Consider the following 23196-nt stretch of genomic DNA (forward strand, 5'->3'; position numbering starts at 1 on the left):
TTTCAAGTATATTGGTGATAAGTAGGGGTGTGTAGATACCGAAAGTTGATTCCGATTCGAATATCATACCGAATCAAGAAAAAGAGAAGCCGAATATCGAATCGAATATGAAATATCAGAAAATTTTACAAAAATTTAATGCTTAAAATTTTGAGCAAGAAAATGTGGCGCTGCACATGCTCGGGAGTCTCCTAGCATTGCATAAACAACAATGTAAACAAGCTGTCAATAAAATAGGGACATAGAAATCAAGTTATACAGTGCGGTCTACTCTTATTAATGGGTACACCAGATTAATATGCCAGCACAGACCACAGCTCAGTTCTAGAATAGGAAGGTCTGGAAGAAATATATTTTTTCTTTATAAATAGAATTTCTCTCGAGTAGAATCAAGTGATTTTTTCTTCTGAAACTAATGAATTAGCGACATTGTGTTGTACTGAATACCAATGAGGTTCTCGGTTTAATAATGAACCTGTGTTTTGCAGCAATCTTTTATTTATTGCATAAAAAGTTTTGCTTTCCTGATTTTCTCCAAAATGCAAAAAGACTATGCCAACTTTACGGCAGGCGGGTTATCGTAAGGCCAATCTGCGCGACGAATGAAAGAATGGCGCATCATGTGACTCAATCAGCACTCCGCGTGTAGCTGCCACTCGTTCACGCATTCGGTGTTGCTTGCCACCTGTCAAAGGATCTGAATTCTGGAGGGTAACGGCAAGTTCATGGACGCTTGTGCCGAGGTCGATGCAATCCACGCATCGGGCTGGTGTCGGGGAGCGCTCGCAGTGACAAAGTCCACCGCCCCGTCAGCCGAGGCAGCCCGCCCTCGCGCGCCGCGCTGCTTTTCAACCGAAAACAAAGAGAAATGCTTGAGCACGAGCATGAGCACGATGGCATCAAGCACGATGGGCTTGATGCCACCGTGCGAGTCTCTACACTGAATATATCGAATATTAAAAAAATTGAATAGTAGATAATTAGATTCGCGAATAAAATTATTTGGACGTTCACTATTTGATTCGATTCGGTGATATTCGATATTCGCACACCCCTAGTTATAAGTGTTCCTCCACAGGAGTGGGCTATACTACTGTGCAGTGATATGGTAACATGCAGGCTTACCATCTTTTTATTCACTCCTGGTTACCTTTTATTGCCTAAATTTGCTTCTATTAAACTTGTGTGAGTAATACGTAAGAACAGATGAGCAGGGGTCTGCTTGGAGCCTATGTTTCGACATGGGGACTACACTCGATCGAGGCTTACAAAGCCGCTTGGCTGAGGATCCCCTCGTTTGCTCACTGCTGGTCGATTCATGTCTCCGGCTTCCCATGATCCTTATGTCATACGTAGTGGCAGGCCAAATAGAGTTAGAGAGAAAACGAATAGAATAGAGTGAAAACATAGGACTTCTATTTTGGTTCATTGATTGAATGCAGGGTGATAGTGATCCTGGCCGGGACAGCATGTCAAGTCTGTTCCAATTCTCTTCATTTTGAAGCTTTACCAGTAGTCTGGGTGGGCCTCAGCATGTTTGACTGGTTTTAAGCGGTAGATGATGAGAAAGGAATAAAATCAAGTGAAAGGAGTTCTTACATTGTGTGCTGGTGCATATTATACAAGGGATTGTTGCCTTTGTCTTGTGGGATGTGTTTAAGTTTTCCTCCGCCACACGCCACATTCTCTCATCCTTGTCATCTCTCTCCCTCTCCTGACTGCAGTGTGCATAGCAGTGGCCACTTCTCCATGCTGGGTTTAGGTGATATCGTGAGTACCCTCTCTCTTCGCCTTTTTCCCCCCCCTTCGCACTTTTCCAGCTTGAAGTAACACTAAAAGATATGCTGCCCATTCTAATAAATCACTCCTCCCAAAACTGTCACTTTCACTTTTTTGGTTGAAAAAATATAGGTTATATTAGTGGACAAAATGAAGACCAAATGTGCTGTTTCTTAATTTGTTGCCTGAATTGTGGCACGAGGGACGTCATTATCGCGGCACTTTTCATGATATTTTCATGTACAGTTGAACGTCATTTTAACGAAGTGGCAGTCAATATGAAAATGTCTTTGTTATTTCTGACATATGCTATAAGCTCATTGCATGCTGATATTGCCAAGACACACTTCAAGTTTCGTACTTCATAACATCCGATAATTCGTTACATCTGTGCTGGCTATGTTGAGATTCGATTGTATTCAGACCCGTTCAGTGTGCGAAAAGTGTAATGAAGCTTGTCATTTCAGTTTAAGTTTACCATTTTTTAATGCAGCATAGTGCTCCCTTGTAAGTGAATTGTTAACGGGGCTACTAGCACCTTCCAAAATCTTTTAGTGTTAACGAAGATTTGGTGTGGCTATATTGAGGTGGCGTCTCCACGTGCCTTTCATTCTTGCATCTTTTTCACCGTACCAGCCTTCCACTGATGGTAAAACAGACCTGTTCGGTGTTCTAGAAATGCCTTCTACTAATATAGCCTAACTTCATACCTTCTTAATTTTTAACGCCATTTGGTAGTGTAATTTGGCATATTGCGCCCAAGTCAACATTGAAATCGCTTCAACAGAAAATTTCATGCAAGTGCTTATCACATTTAAAATTCCATGAACTCATGTTAAACGCATGCACTTCTTTTTTTGTGTGCTGTTTTGTGTACCACGCCTGCAGTCATTGCGTGTCACAATCTTGTTAGAAGTTTAGTAGCCACTGTACCAACTGCCATGCGCAGCATTTTTTTGCACCAGTGGTAACTGAGCAGTGACTGCTACACCAGTAAATATATTCGCACACACTTTCACAGCTCTATGCATGCTTGAGAGGACACCGAGTTCTCAACAAATGTTCGCAAACTTGCGGTCATAATGATCCTTTTGTACATTACGTAGCTGTCATGGTCTGCAATCTGCTTAAGTACTTACGAGTCATGGAATAGCAATTTGCATTTGTAGTGCCGCATTTATGCTAGGCATTCTACAACCACATGCGTAAACTACATCTTAAGGTTCGTTGCGCCCGATACCTCATGATTCGCTACAGTATGTGCTTGCCTGCCGAGCTCTGTCTGAAGGCACAGTTCACGGTGTCCTTCTATCAGAGAAGAGGAGGAGGGAGATTGCCTGGTGATTAGCAGCACATTGACCTGCCTTGCTAAGCTCAGTCTGGGCATGGTCGTCCTTGCCGCTGCCACGCTCGTGTCGTTTCTGCAGGTGATGCCAGGCCTGCTTCTGTGCTTCGTGCTGCGCTACGACGCCTACAAAAAGGCCCAGCTGAGCTCGGCCGAGACGGGCGTGCCGCCGCCCAACCACCTCAACAAGATCTCCTACTTCCACTGCTCCCTCATCGGCTACTTCCTGGGTGGGTCTCTCCTCTCGGTGACGTCACTGTTGTACCAGTTGCGCCAAACTGCGCAGAGAGGCGAACCCTGCTACATCCTGCTACATTTCAGCAAAATATGAGAAGCAGAGAGAGCATAGTGCAAAATTTTTGTGTCACTGCACCCTTTATGAGCACGGCTGACTGTTTTGATAGCAGTTGAAGAGAGCTCAGTAAAGGCTAGGAAGCCATGGGTTTCAAGTGTCGTGTTACCAGTTGAGGCATGGCCCCACTTCTTGATGCTGACTGACCATTTGATTTCTTGACTTTGCTACAACTGGTTTACAGTGCTGGTGGCGATAATTCTCTCCTGCGTTTAACTTGCATGCTTTTCTCTGAATAAAACCTGTTTGAAGTTCACTGCTATGTTTCGTCCCTTCTGTGCCTGTGGGTGTTTTTTTTTTCTGCGCCTTCAAGTGAATTCCTTAAACTGGCAGGCCTGCTGACGGCCACGGTGTCCTCGGAGGTGTTCAAGGCTGCCCAGCCTGCCCTGCTCTACCTGGTTCCTTTCACGTTACTTCCGCTGCTCACCATGGCCTACCTCAAGGTGAGCTCAAGCGGGACGTGTACTGAATGTGCTGTCCAGATGCCCTTACTTATGCGCACGTACATGCGTCTGTGGTTTATTCTGTTTATGGCTTGCTTGAATGCAGTAGGCCGATCGCATGGGCAGCAGGCTGAAAGAAAGCATGAACTTCACGGAAGGAGAAGGGATCGGTGCTGGTCTCATTTCGAATTTGAACAGTGCAACACTGGACAAGGACAAAAGAAGTGGATGCACACAGTGCTAACTTCTAGCAACTTCTTCATTCCGAAAGAGCAGATATACAGGCAAACCTCGATATAACGATAGTCATGATGTAACGAACTATTTGAATTTCCCGATCTTAGTTCCATTGAAAACTGTTTTTTTTTTCTTTTTGCGATTTAATAAAGTAATTTCATTACACGGTTTCTATTTAACGAATGTTTAGGTCATTTTAAGCATGTACTTGGAGCCTGTATGGCTACTAAATTTAGCAAAAAACTAAAGACATGTCCGCCTAGGCAAAAGTTATTTCAGGCGTCCTTCCACATAAAAAATGTGAGTGGCAAAAACGCTGTCAAAGTGTGCGTGCCGGGAGGCTATAGGCAAGAAACACCGCTGCGTCATTTGTCGCGGGATGCGCGACAGCTCGCAGGGCTCAGAGACATGATCAAGCATGCACTTAGAGGGGGAGGGGAGGGCATGAATGTGCGCCTCTCTGCCCTCTCCCCCACCGCGCCCATGTCTCTACCTTGCACACGACCATGCGCAGGCCACGTGCCATATCTTGGAGGTAATCTCCCTGCGGCAAGTGCAAAGTGCGAGCTGAAACGGTTGGTGCGTTGGTGCGCATTGGGTCCTTGATCGTGTAATGTTGGCGGTCACGTAATCTCAAGTTTCCGAGACACAGTGCAAAGCACTAGCACATGTTGTGACAGTGAGTGCGCGGTTATCGAGTGAGATCTGTTCGTGCTTGCCCGATTGCGCGTGACACCAATAAAACTATGACTCTTTTACTTCGTGCGGTTGTCTTTTCGGTATATAGCCATCAATGCTCCGTTTATTTTATTTTATTTTTGTTGCTCAGGATGAATATCCGTATCATTTTACACTTTTGTTTGTAATTTGTGGGCGCCGGCTATGGACGCTAAGCATGGTCAGCCATGGTGTTCATGATTTACGGCGCCGAGCGATGCAGCACACACAAATCTCGGACGCCATGAGCTATGTCGATGCAATACTCTCGGCGCGATTTGCACCGCAGGCACTGGCGCTCATAACCGCACTGTCTTATGAGCCGTCCTCGTGGCGATTTGTTTGCAAGTGCTTACTAACACGATACTATCCCCCAGGAATGCTCTGCGAATTTGTGAATTTGTTTTTACTGCTGAAACTTTAAAACCTTGAATTAACTAAATCGCAATTAACAAAGTTTTGTGTTGCAAGTTTAGCTTCATTATATCAAGGTTCGACATATATAAAACAGATAGAAATATAGAACAAGCGTGGGAATATGAGATTGATTGAAACTGATATGTAATCATGTCATGTCACACTCTTGCCATAGACACCCAGATAATGTAGCTCTCCACTGGGTAGTGCAAGTGAAGACTGATCTCACTTGCTTCAAGGGTTTCACCAGTCAACTGATTGCAGTGCCTGTGAACAGTCTTCGTGGGCTTAAGGTCCAGGCTGCCACCACACTGCTGGCAATGACTTACCATTCTGGTATTGTCCTCTTACGTGCAAGGAACATGTGTTACAGAGTTTCTACAACCTCTAAGATATGTCGGTACTCCTTCAAGCTGGACAAGTGCTTTCTAGGCAATGATGTGAGCTCAGGTTCCCAACCTTGGTTTCTCTCGCAGGGTGACTTGAGGCGGATGTGGAGCGAGCCGTTCATCAGCAGCCCGCCTTCCAAGCATCTGGACGTCTGACAGACCTCGTGTGCACGTCTGTTTCTTCTGCCGCTGCCGTTCTCGCCTACTTGCCCACACATCTGAGCACATGCGTGTGTGTGTGTGTTTGTGTGTGGGACATTGACTGACAAGCTGCATGCGATAGTGCTCGGAAGAAGAATGCATCGACCTCATCACTTCAGCACCTCACGCAACCTGCCTCTCATCGTCATCTCCCCCTGGGGACAATGACCGTTGGCCGTGACTGGAAGTCATTGCACTGTGGCTGGTCTGTTGGGGTGGGGGGCCACGTGCACATTCATCATCCCTTCATCTCGAGGTTTGGGTTGGACTCTGCACCCATCTGTGACTGGCTGGCACATTGCTTATAGGCCACTGTGAGGGGAGGAACGGAGTGCGGCGGAACCTGTGCGCATTGACATGTCCGGAGTCATGCCGCGGCTGTCTTGAGCAGATGTTTGTGTTGACGGGTGAAAGATGGAAGTCGAAAAGAGGCGAGCCTCAGGTGCATCCTAGGCAGGAGCTACCCCATAGTTTGTGCCTGTCATGCATGGTATTTCTTTTTCTTCTCTTTAGTATTGTCTGTTATCTACCCCAAGTAGTAGACGTTAGCACACGTGAAAGAGTCCAAAAAGAAGAAAAAGAAAAGAAAGCGACAGATTGTAGAAGGACGGCGAATCAGGGACATTGGAAGTTTTCCATATTGTAAGCATCGCACACGAGAACACGCGCTCGTCTTTTGCTCTCCTTGAGGCAGCCTTTCCCATCTGAGCACTGCTTCCAAAATGGTAACTTATACTGGTGTCACATGACCACTTTTGATCGCGATCAAGCCCGATCCGGATCTAAATGCTCTATGGCGATTGGCTCCCTCGCGCAGCTTGCCCAATGGAGCCAATCACCGTCCGAGAAATTTTATTCGAATCGGGCTCGATCGCGATCAAAAGTGTGCTGCGTTACACCTGCACTACATATTGCCTGTTTCAATAAGCTTCTACAGTCCAAAGTGGTAGAGTCGTGTGTATTCTAAAGCTTTTAGAAAAAAGAAAAATTAGGAGGATGGCATTTTGAGGCATTCTTGCACTGGGCTCAACTGCACTTGCCAGTGCCATCTCGAGCTCGGAAGAGGCTCCTATGTGCTCTGTATACTGGGTGCATTGGCCTGTCTTGTTACAAAGTCTGAGGTGGCAACAGGTAGCAGGGAGAGTGCGCGGTTGATAATGTTTCTGTTGCTTGCCAATAGGCCATGTCCAAAGCATGATGACCACGATGTGTTTCCAGCTCTGAAGTCACTTCCGACACATGCAGTTCACGAAAGCAAAGCCTTCGAGATCTGTTTCAGTTACTGTGGAGATACGGATGCTAGGGGCTGGCTTTGAACGCTACCTGTTCCACCATTCTCGCTTCGTTTCTCCCGTTGTACTGCATGCTCATGCTCTTTGACCGTTTAGCGTGGAAGGCAGGTCAGTATGCCAAAAAAAAAAAAACTTTTTTCTAGCTCGATTTCATGAGATGTGAAAGGGTTGGACCAGCAGCCTGTCCTGTTGGCAAGCAACAGGAGATTGACATCTGAAGACGGTGTGCTGATCTTGCCCATTGTCGTCCCGCCTGTGGCCAAAGCTGGCAGAGCAGAGAAAGTTGCTGAGCCACTCAAGAGATACTAATAGTCTGGAGCACAACCAAACACTCTTAGTGACCCCAGAGCCACACTACCTGCATTCTCTATTCACAGCTAAGCTTCATTTCTTTACTGATTTGCAAGCCGTTATTTGTTTTCTTTTTTCTTCACAGTAGAGTCTTGCAGGTATGATTGCATTTCTTTGAGGATGCAAAAGCCTGTGCTCTTTGATTGCCTCCTGAATCACCCCATGTAGTCGTGAAAAGATACATACTGGCGTGTTACATTGGTTGCACCTTTGCTGTTGAAAGAGCAGGGCCAATTTAATTAAGTATGTATCTTTAGTCGTCTTGCCAAGCTGACTTGCAAGAGCAACTGCAGGGCGTTATGCCATCTTTTGTAGAAATGTTACTGTCAACCAACAGCTGCAATATGTTCGTATTTTTTATGGAAAGCACGTAGCAAAAGCTTGAGCCTGGGCACCTTGGCACTCCCTATCGCTCAGATTGATTAACTCTATTCATCACATAAAAGTTACTGAAAACTTGTTCATCAGGGTCATGGCGCAGTGTTTCTATAACGCTGCACGTAACTGTTCCAGGACAGGCACCATTCTGCTCGCTTTCCTGTGGAAGTGGCACCAAAAAAACATGTTTCGCCCTAAGTATGAAGCAGTTACAGTGATAGCTTGCATCTGTGCATTGTCATCTGCTGCCTGCCAAATGACATGCACATTATATTGGAGAAGCTAGTCAAAAATACCTGATTAGATAAAGTGCTACAATAGACGTTATGCAAAATCTGAAGTGCGCTTCACCACACATCTTCCTTTCACGTAACCAAGATGGCAGACTTCTGGCTAAAATCGTAATTGAAGTGTCAACATGCTGGATGGTGACATCGTTCCTGCCACCATCAATTCCCCGCACCGTCCAAGCTTTAGAAACACGTTTCTCAGCTTTGACAGCGCCACTAACGTGGGAACGTGGCCACATTGGTTAGGGCAAGGCAGCTGTGTGGGAAAGCCTGCGTACGGACTTTCACATATCGTCTATTTCGTTTTTTTTTAACTATGTTAGCATAGACTAAGTCAAAACAGCACATTCTGGCTGAATGTAAACATCATAGCTGACACACAAAAAAATTTTGTCTCAGCGTCAACATGTCGTCACAGATGCTGTGACACAGATTCAACTGTCAGGCGACATTCAACCTGCAAGTGTTACAGTCATTGAACGTCCAAGATTTATGGGTACTGTGACAGCGCTGTGTGCATCTTGTCTCTCTGTCTCAAGTTGGATTGTTCAAAAACGCTACAAAGTGCTGTGAAGAGCCCATAATAGCTGTTGGATCTTTAAGGAAAAGTGAATTGGCATGCATGTAACACGTTCCACTGCCGCTGCTTGCAAAACAAGCGTCTTGCTTTTGGGGCAGCAGCTCTTGCCCCATCCAGTTTCTCCGTTAAGCCTTCTGCCAGACACGGCCACCTTGTGCAACCCCCTTTTGTGTGCTGCGACTTATTTATGGAATCATCGTCATTTGTCATGCCCGCTCATTTTGCTGCAGCTATGTGCATTTCTTGTGCCGCCTATTGCAAAGTGCAGGAGTGGCCAAGAATCTTACTGCTGAAGCCTGCTGCCACATTTGCTTTGGGTACTATCGGTTCTTGGCATGCAGTTGACGAATGCCTCACTCAGAGTGAATTGCCCGAGCATCGTCTGCACATTTGCCGAGTACAGTTTGCACAGTGCCGCATTTAGTTGTTCTGGTTCACTGCCAGGTTCAAATGTGCTTGGAGTGCCTAAAGCAAATTCAATGGCCAAATGTGCTGTACTTGCTGTTGAGTTCGCCAGCTGTATTGGGAATCACTAAGCTGAAACTGTACTCGTGCCTCAACGTGCAGTGGAGGCGATGAAAGAGCTTGAGAAAAGGGACTCGAGCCTGATGTTCACCCCATTTGAAGAGTTCTGTGGTGTTATGTGAAAATTGAGGATATCGGCACTTCGTCACACTTGATTACAAGGTAGCTGTTGCTACTGCATTTGTGTAGATCTTTTAGCATTGTGGTGTTGTGGAAGCAAGCCTACTCTCATTAAGCATATCGCGTTTCTGCACACCTTTAGCCTTTAATGTTACGCAACATAGCTAAACACTAGTAATGACACCTTTTGCAAACTCTGGATCGAGGTCTACAGAAGCTTCCAAATCGGCCAGCCATCAGCACGTCAGTTACGCCTTGTTATGTTTGCTGCAGCTTTCTGGTTGCGTGAACAACATATTCGCTCTCAGTTTCCCTCCTGTCCTTTATGACCTTAGGTTTTGTCTTGGCAGCACAATACAGCATATCACCTACTGTGATGGTTGTCTAAAAGCTTAATACCAGTACGGCACAGGTCCTCTGCACATTATGCAGTCTTCGACCATCATGCATGTTCAGTAGTGTAGTCCAGGCCATCAAGACCTAAGCCAATGGCACCCATAGCCAACTACAGTAAACCCTTGTCATAACGAAATAGCTTTATTCAAAGCATTAGAGCACAGCTCTTAGGCACCCGTTCCTGCTTTGAGCGTTGGCGTACCTCGGTGTGAAGAGGAAAATGGAGGAGGAGGATATGGCAAAAGCGTGAAAATAAATGCATAATGCTGTGCGAAACATGTTCTGCGGTGGCAATGCTTACGAGATGGCGCCAAAGTAGTGCGCGCCGTCTATTCACCGATGACGCCATTGATAAGGCATGCGGCAAACGCGTCCGCCGATACCATATATGGAAACAAAGCCCTGCAAGAGCAGAGGTCTACCTGCGGTAGCTACTGTGAATCGCGCCCACACGTCACCCATGGGGTACCGCTGCCTCTTGCAAGCTCGCAATTAGCGAGTCAGTCGTGCCACATTTCAGTCCGTTTGCAATGTGCCGTGCAAGACAGATTGTCCGCACCAGCCAATATATCGCAAAATGAAGACCCGTATGGAGCTGCGCCCAAATTTCACATTAGGGAGCATCGTAATCACTGGTGATTTTTTTCGTGGTTCCGACCAAGAAAGTTAAAGAAAATCTGCTGGAGTGGAAGTTGCCTATGCCGGCCTATGAGCTCAGGTGAAGCTGGTGGCGGCAATCTTGCGGAAAGCAGGAAGCAGCCTGCCAAGAGCTTTGCTGCGTTTTGCGCCAACTTTTCTAGCAGTGTTTAATTGCTTAATGAATTTTCAAATTCTAATGCAACACTGTGGGCTATAAGGCAAGCCATATTGAAGGTATCCGGATTGCAGATATCCGAGTGTTGGGGCATTTTTCTATCTTAATGGCATCAATATGCAGCTGCCGCAAAGTAGACAAAAATTCATGCAATAATTAGCGTTTATTCACTTTCTTTAATGCAGTGTAGAAATTGATAAATCATGAAAGCTGTCAGAACAGAAAACAATTAAAAACTGGGAATGTAGCATAAGAAGTAGCAGTACATGCAACAAACATAAGTATTCATTATTATCTTCAATATGATCAGGTCTTGCCGGTGCTTTACCATCCTCGTTGGATGGATGTTCTCGGAACTGTGATTGCGACTGTTTCCTTTTAGCCTGGAATATAAAATTTTTCCTTTAGTCTAGAGCAAGGTAATGCTAATCTGCAACCTTATTTAAATGAGAATAATGATGTTAATATGTCAACTGCTTGTACGTCAACTTTCTCATACACACCCAAGCATGCTAGCACATATTGGGACCCGCACAGCACCGCGCACAGCAAGATACAACGGCCCGAAACGCATGAGCTGCGGCGACTGCCGTGCTTTTGCCCCCCCCCCTCACAAGATGGCAATTCAGCGGCTTCACTTGACAGGCACTCACTCCACTCCAGTGGTTGTTCTTTAACCTCCTTGGTTTCAACTAACTTACTTGCTTTGTAGATTGGATTAGTATTCGGAGTTATGATTGGCACAGGACTTTGGTTGGTATGAAGTTCATAGTGGGAAAATTTACATGGGGCCACTCATTGCAGCATAGACAGCGACCCTTTGGTTTTCTTTGTATCAACCTGGAAAGGCAAATAGTCCTGCAAAGGCATTTCTACCATGTGGCAACAGCTCCTTGGGACTATGACTTTGTCATGCCATACTAGCAGGCAGAGGAGGCAGCTCTTCACTGTCATCAGCAGAATTCTGCCATCATCATGTTGTATTGTAGTTTCGTCTCTACGTACTTTGTTATGACAAGTGTTCACTGTTTTCAGACTTCTCTTTCTACATGTTCTGTGCACAACAGTGACCCAGTGGTGTATACCTCTATGCATGTTGCCCTGCAGGGTAGCATAATGCACATTCACATGCATTTGTTTGCTGATGTAAGGAAAATAGCTGTGGCTTTTTTCTGCTGTATAAGATTTGTGCAGTTCGGTGTAGAATTGTTTGCTGGCCTGTACTTCATTCCAATGCTTTGATTTTCTTCTTTCAGACTTTGGCACAAAACTTAACAGGGGTATTAAAGGCGAACATTACGTTGAGCTGGAGAGATAGAATAGGGTTCCAGAATGTCCAAGTGTCACTTTTATTGAGAACAAAGCTTTTTTGCAAGTGAAATGGTGACGTAAACATAAGACAGTGTTTGCTTCGCCATTGTGAACGTATGTCTCATTTGTAATTGCTGAAGGGTAACTAAGTAGATATACAGCTGTTAAATTCTGGTGTTAAAAATATAATTACGTTGCAATCGAATGTAAAGAGAAGTGCATTTGCTCGATCAAATATAATGCCGTAGAAAGAGCTCCTTTTCGAGGCAGCATTTGTTATTCTTAAAGTGGCTTCCCCTTCATGTGCGACCCACTGCAGAAATTGGGGCAGAGCGTGACCTCTAAAATTGTCAGTGCAGAATAGGACATGTGCATGATGCAATTTAGCCTAATCTTTTCATGCTATGGGCTTTGCTCAAAACATGCACTGTTTTTTCAATGTTGTTTTTTTGAGTGGCCAGTGGTGTCTTGGCAAAGAACAAGTGAACCATAAGCTATGTCACTCTAACCTGACATAATGTTTGCCTTTAGTTCCACCCGAACCTTCGGAAGCTTGCACACATTTTCAGTGATACTAGCTTTGTGATGGTGTTATGAAATGCACATCTTGCCTATCAAAGTCTGCATGAAATGTTAAGTGACTAAAGGCCAACGCACCTCAGTGGTTTAAATCTGAGCACACCTCATTGTGTTACCAGACGTTAGTGCACAAGCTTTTGAGGCTTAGGTACACATCTCTCGACATGGCAGGTGGCCTTTTTCATCTCGCCTGCACTGTCAGCACAGCCCAAATGTCCAGGCTAACATAGCGCACAGGGAATCCCAAACTCTTCTCTGCTTTTGAGCAAGAACGTTTTTTTCTTGCACCATTTTTCCAGAGAAGCCGGGTGTTCTGCAGAGTGTAGGCCTTGACAGCTAGCAGATGGGGAACTTGATGCAGAGGTTGCAGTTGCAGAGCCCCAGATTCAGCATCATGCTGTGTCAGAGAGTACAGTTGAACCTCGCAATAATGAAACCGGCGGGGGACGTGATAAAATTCGATTTTGCGAGAATTTTCTTGTTGCGAAATGAGACAGCACAGATAGGTAACGCGTTGCAGAACGAAACTTCACTGTCAGAATTCTGTTAGTTTACATTGGCAAGCTTTACTCTAAGATATAGAACCGGCATTGACGACAGTACAAAGTGTGCCACATGCGTCGATTGGCATGGCAGTGGCAGCACTGCTGTGGAGCAGTATTCTCGTTCACTTGCTTTTTGAGATGCAATCACTTTTGCGAGATTTTACATAACTCGACACTGGGCGCAGAGCAACAGCGATCCACGCCATGTTGGCGCATCTATTGCCGAGCACAAATGTGATCATATCTTGTATAACCGAAGGCAGTCTAGGTTATGGCCCCTTCGCGCGAACGTACATATGGCACTGAATCCGCATGCGATGCCTGTCGAGTGGCACCAAAACCAGCGTATTGAAGCAAGGGATGCATATTTCCGGACGACCACTCAATCACGGCCCAATGTGTGGCACTCCATGCTGTGACCGCCATTTCAAGCACCGTAAACAATTCCGCATAGGCGGACGTGGATTTTCTTGTCTTTGCTGCATTTCTCACTGAGACGCACAGTACACACTGCACAGGTCTGCAAAAACAGTCATCACATGCCTATAGCAACATGCGTGTTGCCTCAAACGGGCGATCAACAAACGACGTGTCCGGTGCTTGGTTGTTCTTGTAAACAAAAATGGCAGCGCCCGTGCAAGTGTAATGCAGTGGTATTTTATGCAATTTTAGTGCGAAGGAATCACATATGAGCACATTTTGGAGTCTGCTAGCCTTGCGCGAATAAGTAATATGCAAGGTTAACTTATGGCAAATTTCGTTGATTGACAGCAACATTTTGTTGTCGAGAGGTACGAAATACATTCAATCCTATGGGCTTTTGCCAGGGATACGAAAATATTTCGTTGTCGCGGGATTTCGTTACCGCGGGTTTCGACTGTACTAGCAGCCATTGCTGTGACGGTTGGAAAAAAAAAAAGAAAGCTTGCTTCTTGTGTGATCAGAGGCCGCAGCCACTAAAGAGATGAACTGCAGTGCTTAGACAATGCTTCTTGTGAAGATACAGCATTGGGCGTGCAGCTTCAGCCACTCCAGTGACTGCAAATCCTTCATTCCTTCCCCATTGCACATTTCATAGCAGACGTGCACACTCAGCACGCCTTATTTCAGTTGAACGCACAGGCCTCTTTGTATCTGCTACCAGAAGGTTGGAGAAAGCTAAGCTTAGGGGTTGAAGTCCCGCAACCCTCTGTCCCCCGGTCACACCTGCAAGCATCGCTAGTCCGCCAGAGATCATTCGCATCGTCGATATTTGATAGGTTCTTGCCCCTCTGTCTAAGAAGGCCACTGGCCCGCTTGCAATTTGCAGTGGAGGTGTCTGTTGTGTGGCAGCTTTGTGATCTTTCAGTTAGTCACTTGGTCGTCGCAATCGTCTAAAGCATTTCGTCTTTCCCAGTCTTCCCGGGGTTTCTTAGGAACGCGCCAATGTGATGCGGCTTTCTCCGAGTGTTGTTCTTTTTTTTGTAGGTCGTTGATTATTTATTGCATTCCTGTACACACAGTTGAGAACCAGGTGACAGCAGCTCTACGCGCGATATGTGATGCTGAGGGCACCTCTATCTCTCTCTCCTTTGAGACTCGGATCGTTTCATATTAGATTATACATATTATATATATATATAAATATATACATATGAAATGTGTATATACATATGATGAAATGTGAGTTTGCGGCTTCCAGTTGGACAAAGCCATGGCGATGTGCCACTGCGACTTTTATCGTTGTACTATTGAGATTAGCGCTTGACAAAACATAGAGTGAGCTGCAGTGGCAAAAGGGTTTTATATCCATGTGTCTGTGTGTTTTGTGGCTTGTTCCTTATACATATATATATAAATATATAACAAATGTTGTAAGAGACCTTAATTCATGTCGAAGCACAAAAAGTGTATGTCATGCCTGATTGTGTGAATTGCGTGGTGTGGGCTACAGTGTGATTGATCTGACGCACACCTCGGTGTCTCCTAATTAAAGGCCAAGCACAAAAAGTGTGTTGAGACAAATGAACTGCTGTTGTTTTAGACTCTTTTCTTTTTGTGTGTCTGTGTGTCTGTCTGGTTTTTTTAATAAAGCCTCACTGCTGCTTGTTCCCTGCTGCTTGTTTTGCACTACTCGGCATTGCCGAGAATCTGTGCCATTTCACTAATGTGCCTCCATACTGTTGCTGCGATGATATGTTATGAAGAAACTCCCGAAGTCTTCGGGAACTGAGCTGAGCAACGCACCGCCAACAAAAGTGTTGGCACTGCCCTGTTGAGCTCGAGGTCACAGTTTCGATCGTGGCTGCCACATGTCCGTGGAGGCGAAATAGTTCACTCGTGTACTCGTGCACTCGGAGTTGTCGGAGTCGCCCACTGCGGCGTGCCTCATAATGAGATCGTGGTTAAACAACTTTTGTCTACTTACTATCAGCTTTATGAGTGACAAGAGAATTGTGATTGGGTTAGTTATGCACTAAAAGAGAATTCAATTATACAAATGGTAGAACAGTTGATCTGAAACAGTGGGCACTGAACTCTGCACGCAGAGGGAGCAAAGGAGAGATGGTGATGACAGTACAAGCGATTCACTATTAATTAAGTCTCGTAGAATGAGAATAACACATTGTGCACTGGTTGGAGTGTTCCATGTACAAGCTTTAGTCTATCTTCATTCTGTTGCCATGAATTAAGTATGACATTTTCATTTTATTTCGATACCGCCTTCATTCTAATGTTTTGAGGTTTGCGGTGTGTAGAAGGAATACTTGCTTATGTGTGATGTCGATAGGAAATTAAATCAATCTAATTGACTTTGTTTGGACCTTCGATAATATTGAGTACGGGTGTCAGTAAAGGTTGCATATTTTAGTAGAGGCCGTATAAATATTTTGTAAGCTAATAATTTGATGCCACTCGTAGATAACGTTCTCCTCAAGCAGCCATGTTTCTTCATTGACTCTTTTTTAGTGTACAGTACATGGCTGTTTCAAAGTTTAAGGTCTGACGTGATCACTAATCCGCAGTATTTGTACTCGCTGACAGAAGATAAACAGTGACCGTTAACCGGTTATACATAGGATACTGGTCTCTTTTTTCATGTTGTTGTTGACACTGTTTAGTCATGGACTCCCATAATAGCCACATGCCTAACTTTCAACAAGAATTATTTTTTTAATGCAGTTAGCAGTCTTCGGAAATTTCATGCACTATAAGGGGTCAATCTATCTGCGTCTCTAACCATTTTCTTGGCGACTTGCATCACTGGGTAATTCATGGTCAGTGCCACTGGGCATAAGCTGCCTCTTCAACGAAAAAAAAAAATACTTTCAATTTCACCATTGCTGAACTATTCACACAGGCACCCATACGTCAACTTCGTGGCAGCACCACTAGATGGCGCGGCATGTTCAGTCGGAAGTGCGAGAGAGAAGCCCAGCTGCATGAATGCCTGGTATGTGACACATTTCGGTGGTGGCAATAGTACAGTGCGGCACTACATTGTTCCAATGCTAATCGCATTAAAATCGACAGTCATCCCGGGATGGTTTCTGACAAATTTCTTTTAATTTAGACATTTTTCAATGCTGCTCAAGTACTATAAGCTACACCCCTGAACTTGGCAGGCGACAATTTTTGCCCCTGTAATAGCCGCTTGCCGATATTTTGTGCAAAAATTAGGAAAAGGAAATTTCGGCGACGATGGTGATACTCCCTAATGCGAATTTTGAGTACAGCTGTTTATATGTTTTGGATTTGCAGTATATTGTGGCAAATAATTTGGTTCTGAAGGAGAAGGTGCTCTCGGCGGCAGCGCTGAGCCTCTGCTCGGGCAACTTGTTCAGCAGCTGTGGCAGACGAAGCATTTCCACTGGTTGCATCGCTCATTGTTCAGAAAGAAAGCGGGAACACAGGAATGCGTAGATCGCACGGAGTGCATTCTCTAGCAGCGGCAGCGCCGCAGGCGAAGTAGCGCATGAGCAGTGGTTCCGAAGCCCACGCCAGCACTTTGCTTCCATGTTGGCTGCATGCCTGGTCGTGCGGCACTCCCCTTTCCTCTTCACCCTTTTGCCATACTCTCCTCTGCTTTCCACCTCTTGGTTGCGCTGCACCCTCCTCTCCACTTTCCTCCTCTTGTCTTTCATCCCTCCGCTGCGCTCTGCAATCGCTTTGGTTTTTCGCTGTGCTTGTTCGCTCGGTTGCGGTGGCGCCAAGGCTTGCCGCAGGAACAGCCGCCTAAGAGCTGCGTTCTAAAATAAACGTTTTATTGCGACCAGTGCTTAGGCAATGTGGACAAGGAAGAACAACAAGGACAAGTGCCTGTCCTTGTCGTTGTTCCTTGTCCTCGTCCTTGTCATTCTTCTTTGTGTGCATCACCTAAGCGCTATGGCCCCAATAACTATCAAACCAACTAGCCCGAAAGTCTGTAAACAAATCTGTCTACCATACAATTCTGTATTGGCTATCGTTCAATTATTGCAGTAGATAGCTAGAGATGTGGGCTTGAAGATGAGCTCATTAAGCTGAAAAAAAAATAGCACACTTAAGCAACCTCCAGTGCAACTTCTACTGCAACAGCAGTTACTCCACCAAAGCCTCAAACTTCGTACAAAGCTTGTGATGACCAGTGGTGTAGCAACAGGGGGGGCCGTGGGCCCCGGGTGCACGGGGCCAGTAGGGGAGAGGGGGGGGTGTCATATATGTCTGAAGACACCCGAAAATTGTCGATATCCCCGCCTTCCTCGACTACACCCAAGGGGGGGGGGGGGTGACAGGAGAGTTAAGGGCCCCGGGTGCCAGACGACCTAGCTACGCCACTGGTGATGACCTCTGTGAATGCACTCAACTCTGTACAGCAATGACGACAATGGTGGTAAAAATGGCAGTCACAATTGCGATGGCAGAATGAAAACATGCTAACAACGATGGTGGCATGACAATGACACTTAATTGACCGACATCTAAGACAGCAGAAAGCCAACCTTTGTGTGAGGAAATGTTGAGAATTAGTGCAGCGCTGGAAGGCTGTGCTGCATACGACTGCTGCATCACTTGCTAGTCATGATGCACGTGCGCACTGCCTACTGTTGCTTCCGAAACACGTGCGCAACTAGCGCATTACTGACTAGAACGTGTCTGTGCCACACACGTGCTACAAATCGTGCGCCAATTGCCAAGCAAAAAAGTTGCGTGATAGCACCGTGGTTTGCGTGCCGAGCTCCTAACTGCATGTTGCTTGAGTTGCATTACTTTTACCTCCAGCTGCGGTTGTGAACCAAGTTTTATCTTTTTTTCGCCATACGATGAGAGGGCGAGGAGATGGTGTGACAACGGCAGTGTGAAAAATGGACAACAAACAAAAATTACAACATAACAGCCACACAGACGGATCAGACCTAGCTACAGGCTCTTCTCCGCATATCACAGTAAAGTTTAGCCAGACAGGGCTTTTAACTGCAGCCAATCCCCTGCAAAGACCACAAGTAAGCATGAGGTACAATATACTGGCCTTGTAAATGTCTCCAAGGGATATGCACTACACATTCCTGCATTGAAAGTCACATAAGCTTCAAGCAGGAGATGCACGGAATGGCTCTGTGCACAATCCCAACGTAATACTTCTACCAACAACTGTGTCTAACAAGGTAACGTCTGGCTCCAGCCTTCTAGCTGCCTTTTAGACAAGTTGCATGATGCACAAGAGGCTTCAGACAAAATGATACAAGACCAGCGCAAATACTTCGTACAGCTTGGAGGTAAAATTTTGTGTGACTACACGTGCGTCTCCTACTTGCAAGACTGTCCTGGACACTTGCTAGCAAGCTTGAAACGAGTTGCAGGGAAAGTATTTGCGGGATATTTTCAACACGCCTCAGGGCGCACATAACGCTTAACAGTACAAATGTTGAATTTTTATGTAACTTGAAATGTTGGCATAAAAAGAAGATGCTGGGCCTACAGACAAAAGTGCTCTGTTTATTGTGCAATTTTTGCAGCACTTCTTCTTGCAGTCTAAAATCATGCATACAGCAAAAATTTGACGTCACATTTCCACACACTAATCATTGTGATGTATTAACAAGAAATCACCCACCGTGGTTGCTTGGTAGATTTAGTATTACGCTGCTAAGCACGAGGTCGTGGGATCAAATACCAGCCACAATATGCAAAAACACCCGTGTACTTAGATTTAGGTGTCCGTTAAAGAACCCTAGCTGGTCAAAATTAATCGGGAGTCCACCTACTACAGCGTGCCTCATAATCAAATTATGGTTTTGGCACGTAAAACCTCATAATTTAATTTTTAATTTAACAAGAAATCCTTAACCAATGTACAAATATAACTGCAGGCGCAATATAAAAAAAGGTTGAAAAAAGGAAGGCTGACAACAAAATCGCGTGAGAGTAATGGCACTATGTCCTTGTAGTGACTTGGGATTACAATTTTCACAGAAAAGTTTCCATACTGAAGAAACCTTTTACAGTACAATCCTTATTAAACCAAAGGCCATTTGTAAAATCCAGACTAAAAGCCCTATGCATAAACTGCTATACTGAAGACTTGTAGTAGCAACTTTAGGTCTCACTTGCACACTGCAACACTGACTCTCATGCCTTTGCTCATGAGTCGCTGCTTCAGGTGTGTGTTGACGAACTCGCATTATTGAAGTTTGGAGACTGTAAGGCCAAGGTGAGCTGTTTTCAGCAGAGTGATATTTGGTGCTTCTAGAACACATGTGGCAAATGTTTATCATTGCTCTAAGGACATATTTCAGTGCATACCTTTGTGTTTTGTTTTCCCCACATTTTCTTGTGATGTGACATGACACTCGAGAGGCCTAAGACAAAATGACAAGAACCAGAGAAGCAACTCAGTAAAACTTTCAAGCAGGATTTTGTATGACTAGACATCTCGGAAACACTTATATGACACATTTAAGAGGCCTCAGATAGAAGGCTTCATGAAGCAGTGCAAACGTCGAGAATAAAAATTAATTGTAATGGTAAATATAAGAGGGGTCATACGAACAACAATACTATTTGAGGACAAAACTAGCATAATCTTCACATGTTTAAAGTATTTGTCAATTTAAACTTAATTAGCTGGTTCCGCATAATTCGTGCTTGTACGCAGTGTAAGCAATGTTGAACTCAACTGAACAAAGTTAAAATATGAATGAAAGTGGAAGGGATTAATAAAGGGATATTGACATAGGGGTGCATGACTGTGTTTTTTTGGAATAGTGCATATGGACAGCAAAATGGCAAGAAGAAAAGAATTTATACCTGCCGTGGTTGTTTAGTGGCTTTGCTGTTGCGCTGCCAGCGCGAGGTTGCGGGATCAAGTTTGCTCTTTATTCTATGGCCGCATTATCGATAGGGGCGAAATGCAAAAAACACCCGCGTACTTAGATTTATAGGTGCACGCTACAAGGTACCCCAGGTGATCAAAATTAATCCGGAGTCCCTCACTACGGCGTGCCACAATATCAGATTGTGGTTTTGGCACGTAAAAGCCCATAATGTATTTCTTTTAATTAAACAAAAATGAAGTAGGTGAGTACATGGCGCAGACAAATATTGGTAAATTTTTGTTTAGATTGCTTCATCGAGATAAAATTTGCACCGCGGGCGCTCGTTCAAAACACACAATGTGCGTCGCGTTAAAGCGGCCGTTATAGTGTAATCAACAGCTGTGGGGTACAAATGTCCTTCACGCTCGTAGCAGCTGCTTCCTTACGTATGATACGCTCAAAGGTCGCGAGATTGTGAAGCGGCTCATATTGTGAACTCTACATTCGCCGCTTCATATTGTTATCTGTGGTTGACAAAGAGATCGACAGAAACACAAATACCACGCCGCCAAAATAGGACAAAAAGCAGCACGGCACAAAAAGTAACTGGCATCTGCGGTGAACGCATTAGCAAGGCAGCTACATTCCAACTGCGTGATGGCTGCGTGGACCTTGATGAGCACAGGACACATCCTGTCTGCTTTGGCGAAGCTAGTCCAAGATAGGCAGGCCACTCAATTGGGACAACACTGATGAACTTGCTTATCAACAATTCTCACACGCAGCCTGAGTCACGCGCGCCTGAATATCTCTGTACGCGTATACGCGTGCTGCGCCGTACGGCGCGCGTTTCGGTTTCGCATGCGCGGAACAAATCCGCGAGATGACGCCAGTGACGCTTTCTTTCTCCCACATTTGACATCATCATCATCATTGGCGAGTGTTTCGTTTTCTTTGTTTTTGTGCTTTTCTTGCTCCAGCGCGCAGCGCGCGCTGTCGCCATGACAGAGTTGGTCTGTTTCTTTTTCTCCGTCAGGTTGGCCGGGCGCGCAGGCGGCGGCGATTTATTTTTCCTCGTTCTCACCTAGGATGTGGTCGGGCCGGTGAGAGGGGAGCCCGTTGTAGTAGCAAGCGAAACATCAGCGGCGGAGCGCTGCGGCAGAGCCTGCTCTGTTTTAAGTACATATAACGGCTGAATTTTTCTTCCGAGCGGCGCGATGAGTGCGGTGAAGAATTCGAACGTGCCCAATCCGCCGAGCTCCAAGAAGCGCAGCGGAGGCTTTCTCCGCCAGGCCAAGTCTCGAAAGGACCACCCGGCCGACTTGGAGCCCATCACCGAAGAGGAACTCGCCAAAAAGGACTCCATCTCCCCGGAGGACGTTCTCAGACTACAGAAGATCACCGAAGGTAAGGGCGCCCGTGCACGTTCCCTTGGCGAACAGCGTTCGAAGGTGTGAACGGCGGCGCCTCTTTCGAGCAATGTAGTACCGTTGCAATGCGGTGGCGCCCTGCTGACTACCTGACGCCGCGCTCTCATCAGCTGTTTGTTACCGTTTTGCTGCTGCCGTGTGACGACGCGCGCTGTGACGCGCGCTCGTCTGCTAATAGCAGTGGCGCGTGTACTGTACGTGCTGGTGCTGCCGGCTCGCGCGTTTTATCAGTGTTATTGATCTGGCATCGGCCTTTCTTTTTCTCTCCTTTATTTGTGGTCGCGGCCGCGCTCGCGAAGGTCGCCGTTCCCTACTGCCGTCCTTCTCTTCGCAGAACGGGTGTTGCGGCCGGCGTTTTATGTATTCCGTTTGCGGCGATCTATACATCTCGCCGACGCGTCTACATCGTGTTCTCGTATGGTCTTGATGTAGCCGCTACGTTCAGGGCGCTAGTCCAAACATATGGCGCAGCGACTCTTGAGCTGAGGCCTTAATTCTTTAATTATTGCGGGCCGCCTGCATAAACAATTGATTTGAACGCCTGTCATAATGCAGCGCGATCTTGGGACGGATGCCACGGTAAAGGGAGCTGACATCCGAAACTGCTGCGAAGATAATGGCGTTCCGTGAAGCCTGTGAGCAGACGCGCGAGATGTGCTGCTGCGAAGCCTTCTGGAGGGTGAATGCGAAACCGCGACGAGACGCAAGGTTGACCTCGCGCATATGTTTCGTGTCGAGAGTTGGCCTATGTGCGACGTTTGCATCTCTTGTTGGACTTGGCACGACTTCGCGAATGCGTCGATTACTTCCTTTATGAAGAGATAGCTATAGCGTGTTGCCAGAGCTCCTATGCGGCAGGTCCGGACCTCGCACATCCTTCGTGTTTCTTCGAGCTTTAGTCCACCGATTATGTCCTTTAATTAAACGAGCGCGAGGTCGCGCTTTAGAGGCGCTCCTGTGTAACGGCCGCATCTTTCGTCACGGCTATGCAATAGCGTGCACACGCACTGTCATTGTGTGGATGCGCTTGCCGACCCTAAAACGTTGTGGTTTCGACACCACTGCGGCGACGACCGGCACGGTCAAGTTTCGCAATGCGATGATGCACCTCTCTCGCGCTCGCTTGCGCTCGCGACAGTTTACGCCGCGCGGGATGTGGTGTGCGGGAAGAATAGGATGAGGGGCGTGTGGCCGACCCGCGCCTCACTACGTCAGCGGTCGTTTCCCGTCAAAGGAATTCGCCCACCGCAGCGGAAAGCAGCAGATGATTGCGAGCCGTCTCGAACGCGCGCGTGTGTTTCGGTTGCCACACGGAAGTCCCAGCTCCTTGCTTTTGTGCCTTCGGAACTGTGCGCAGTAGGACCTGGCGAACGTGCGCAGGCGGATCATATGTACCGTACTACGTGCCGCGAGGGCTGAGTAATACGGTAG

General features: G+C 46.1%; 2 protein-coding genes across 2 annotated transcripts in view; both read left to right on the plus strand.

Annotated features, from left to right (window-relative positions):
• The window catches only part of SppL (signal peptide peptidase-like protein), a 104842-nt gene extending 89692 nt beyond the window's left edge, over nucleotides 1-15150 (plus strand). Inside the window, exons 10-13 of the mRNA XM_065433618.2 lie at nucleotides 1725-1770; nucleotides 3207-3354; nucleotides 3810-3919; nucleotides 5767-15150. Of these exons, the coding sequence (XP_065289690.1) occupies nucleotides 1725-1770; nucleotides 3207-3354; nucleotides 3810-3919; nucleotides 5767-5835 (373 nt within the window). The 3' untranslated portion in view covers nucleotides 5836-15150. The remainder of the gene's footprint in view (nucleotides 1-1724; nucleotides 1771-3206; nucleotides 3355-3809; nucleotides 3920-5766) is intronic.
• Nucleotides 15151-21318: 6168 nt separating this feature from the next.
• The window catches only part of unc-119 (unc-119 lipid binding chaperone), a 39746-nt gene continuing 37868 nt past the window's right edge, over nucleotides 21319-23196 (plus strand). The window contains exon 1 of the mRNA XM_065433617.2: nucleotides 21319-21742. Coding sequence (XP_065289689.1) covers nucleotides 21553-21742 — 190 coding nt within the window. The 5' untranslated portion in view covers nucleotides 21319-21552. The remainder of the gene's footprint in view (nucleotides 21743-23196) is intronic.

The sequence above is a fragment of the Dermacentor albipictus genome, chromosome 2 (assembly GCF_038994185.2).
Source record: "Dermacentor albipictus isolate Rhodes 1998 colony chromosome 2, USDA_Dalb.pri_finalv2, whole genome shotgun sequence".
Taxonomy (NCBI): Eukaryota; Metazoa; Arthropoda; class Arachnida; order Ixodida; family Ixodidae; genus Dermacentor; species Dermacentor albipictus.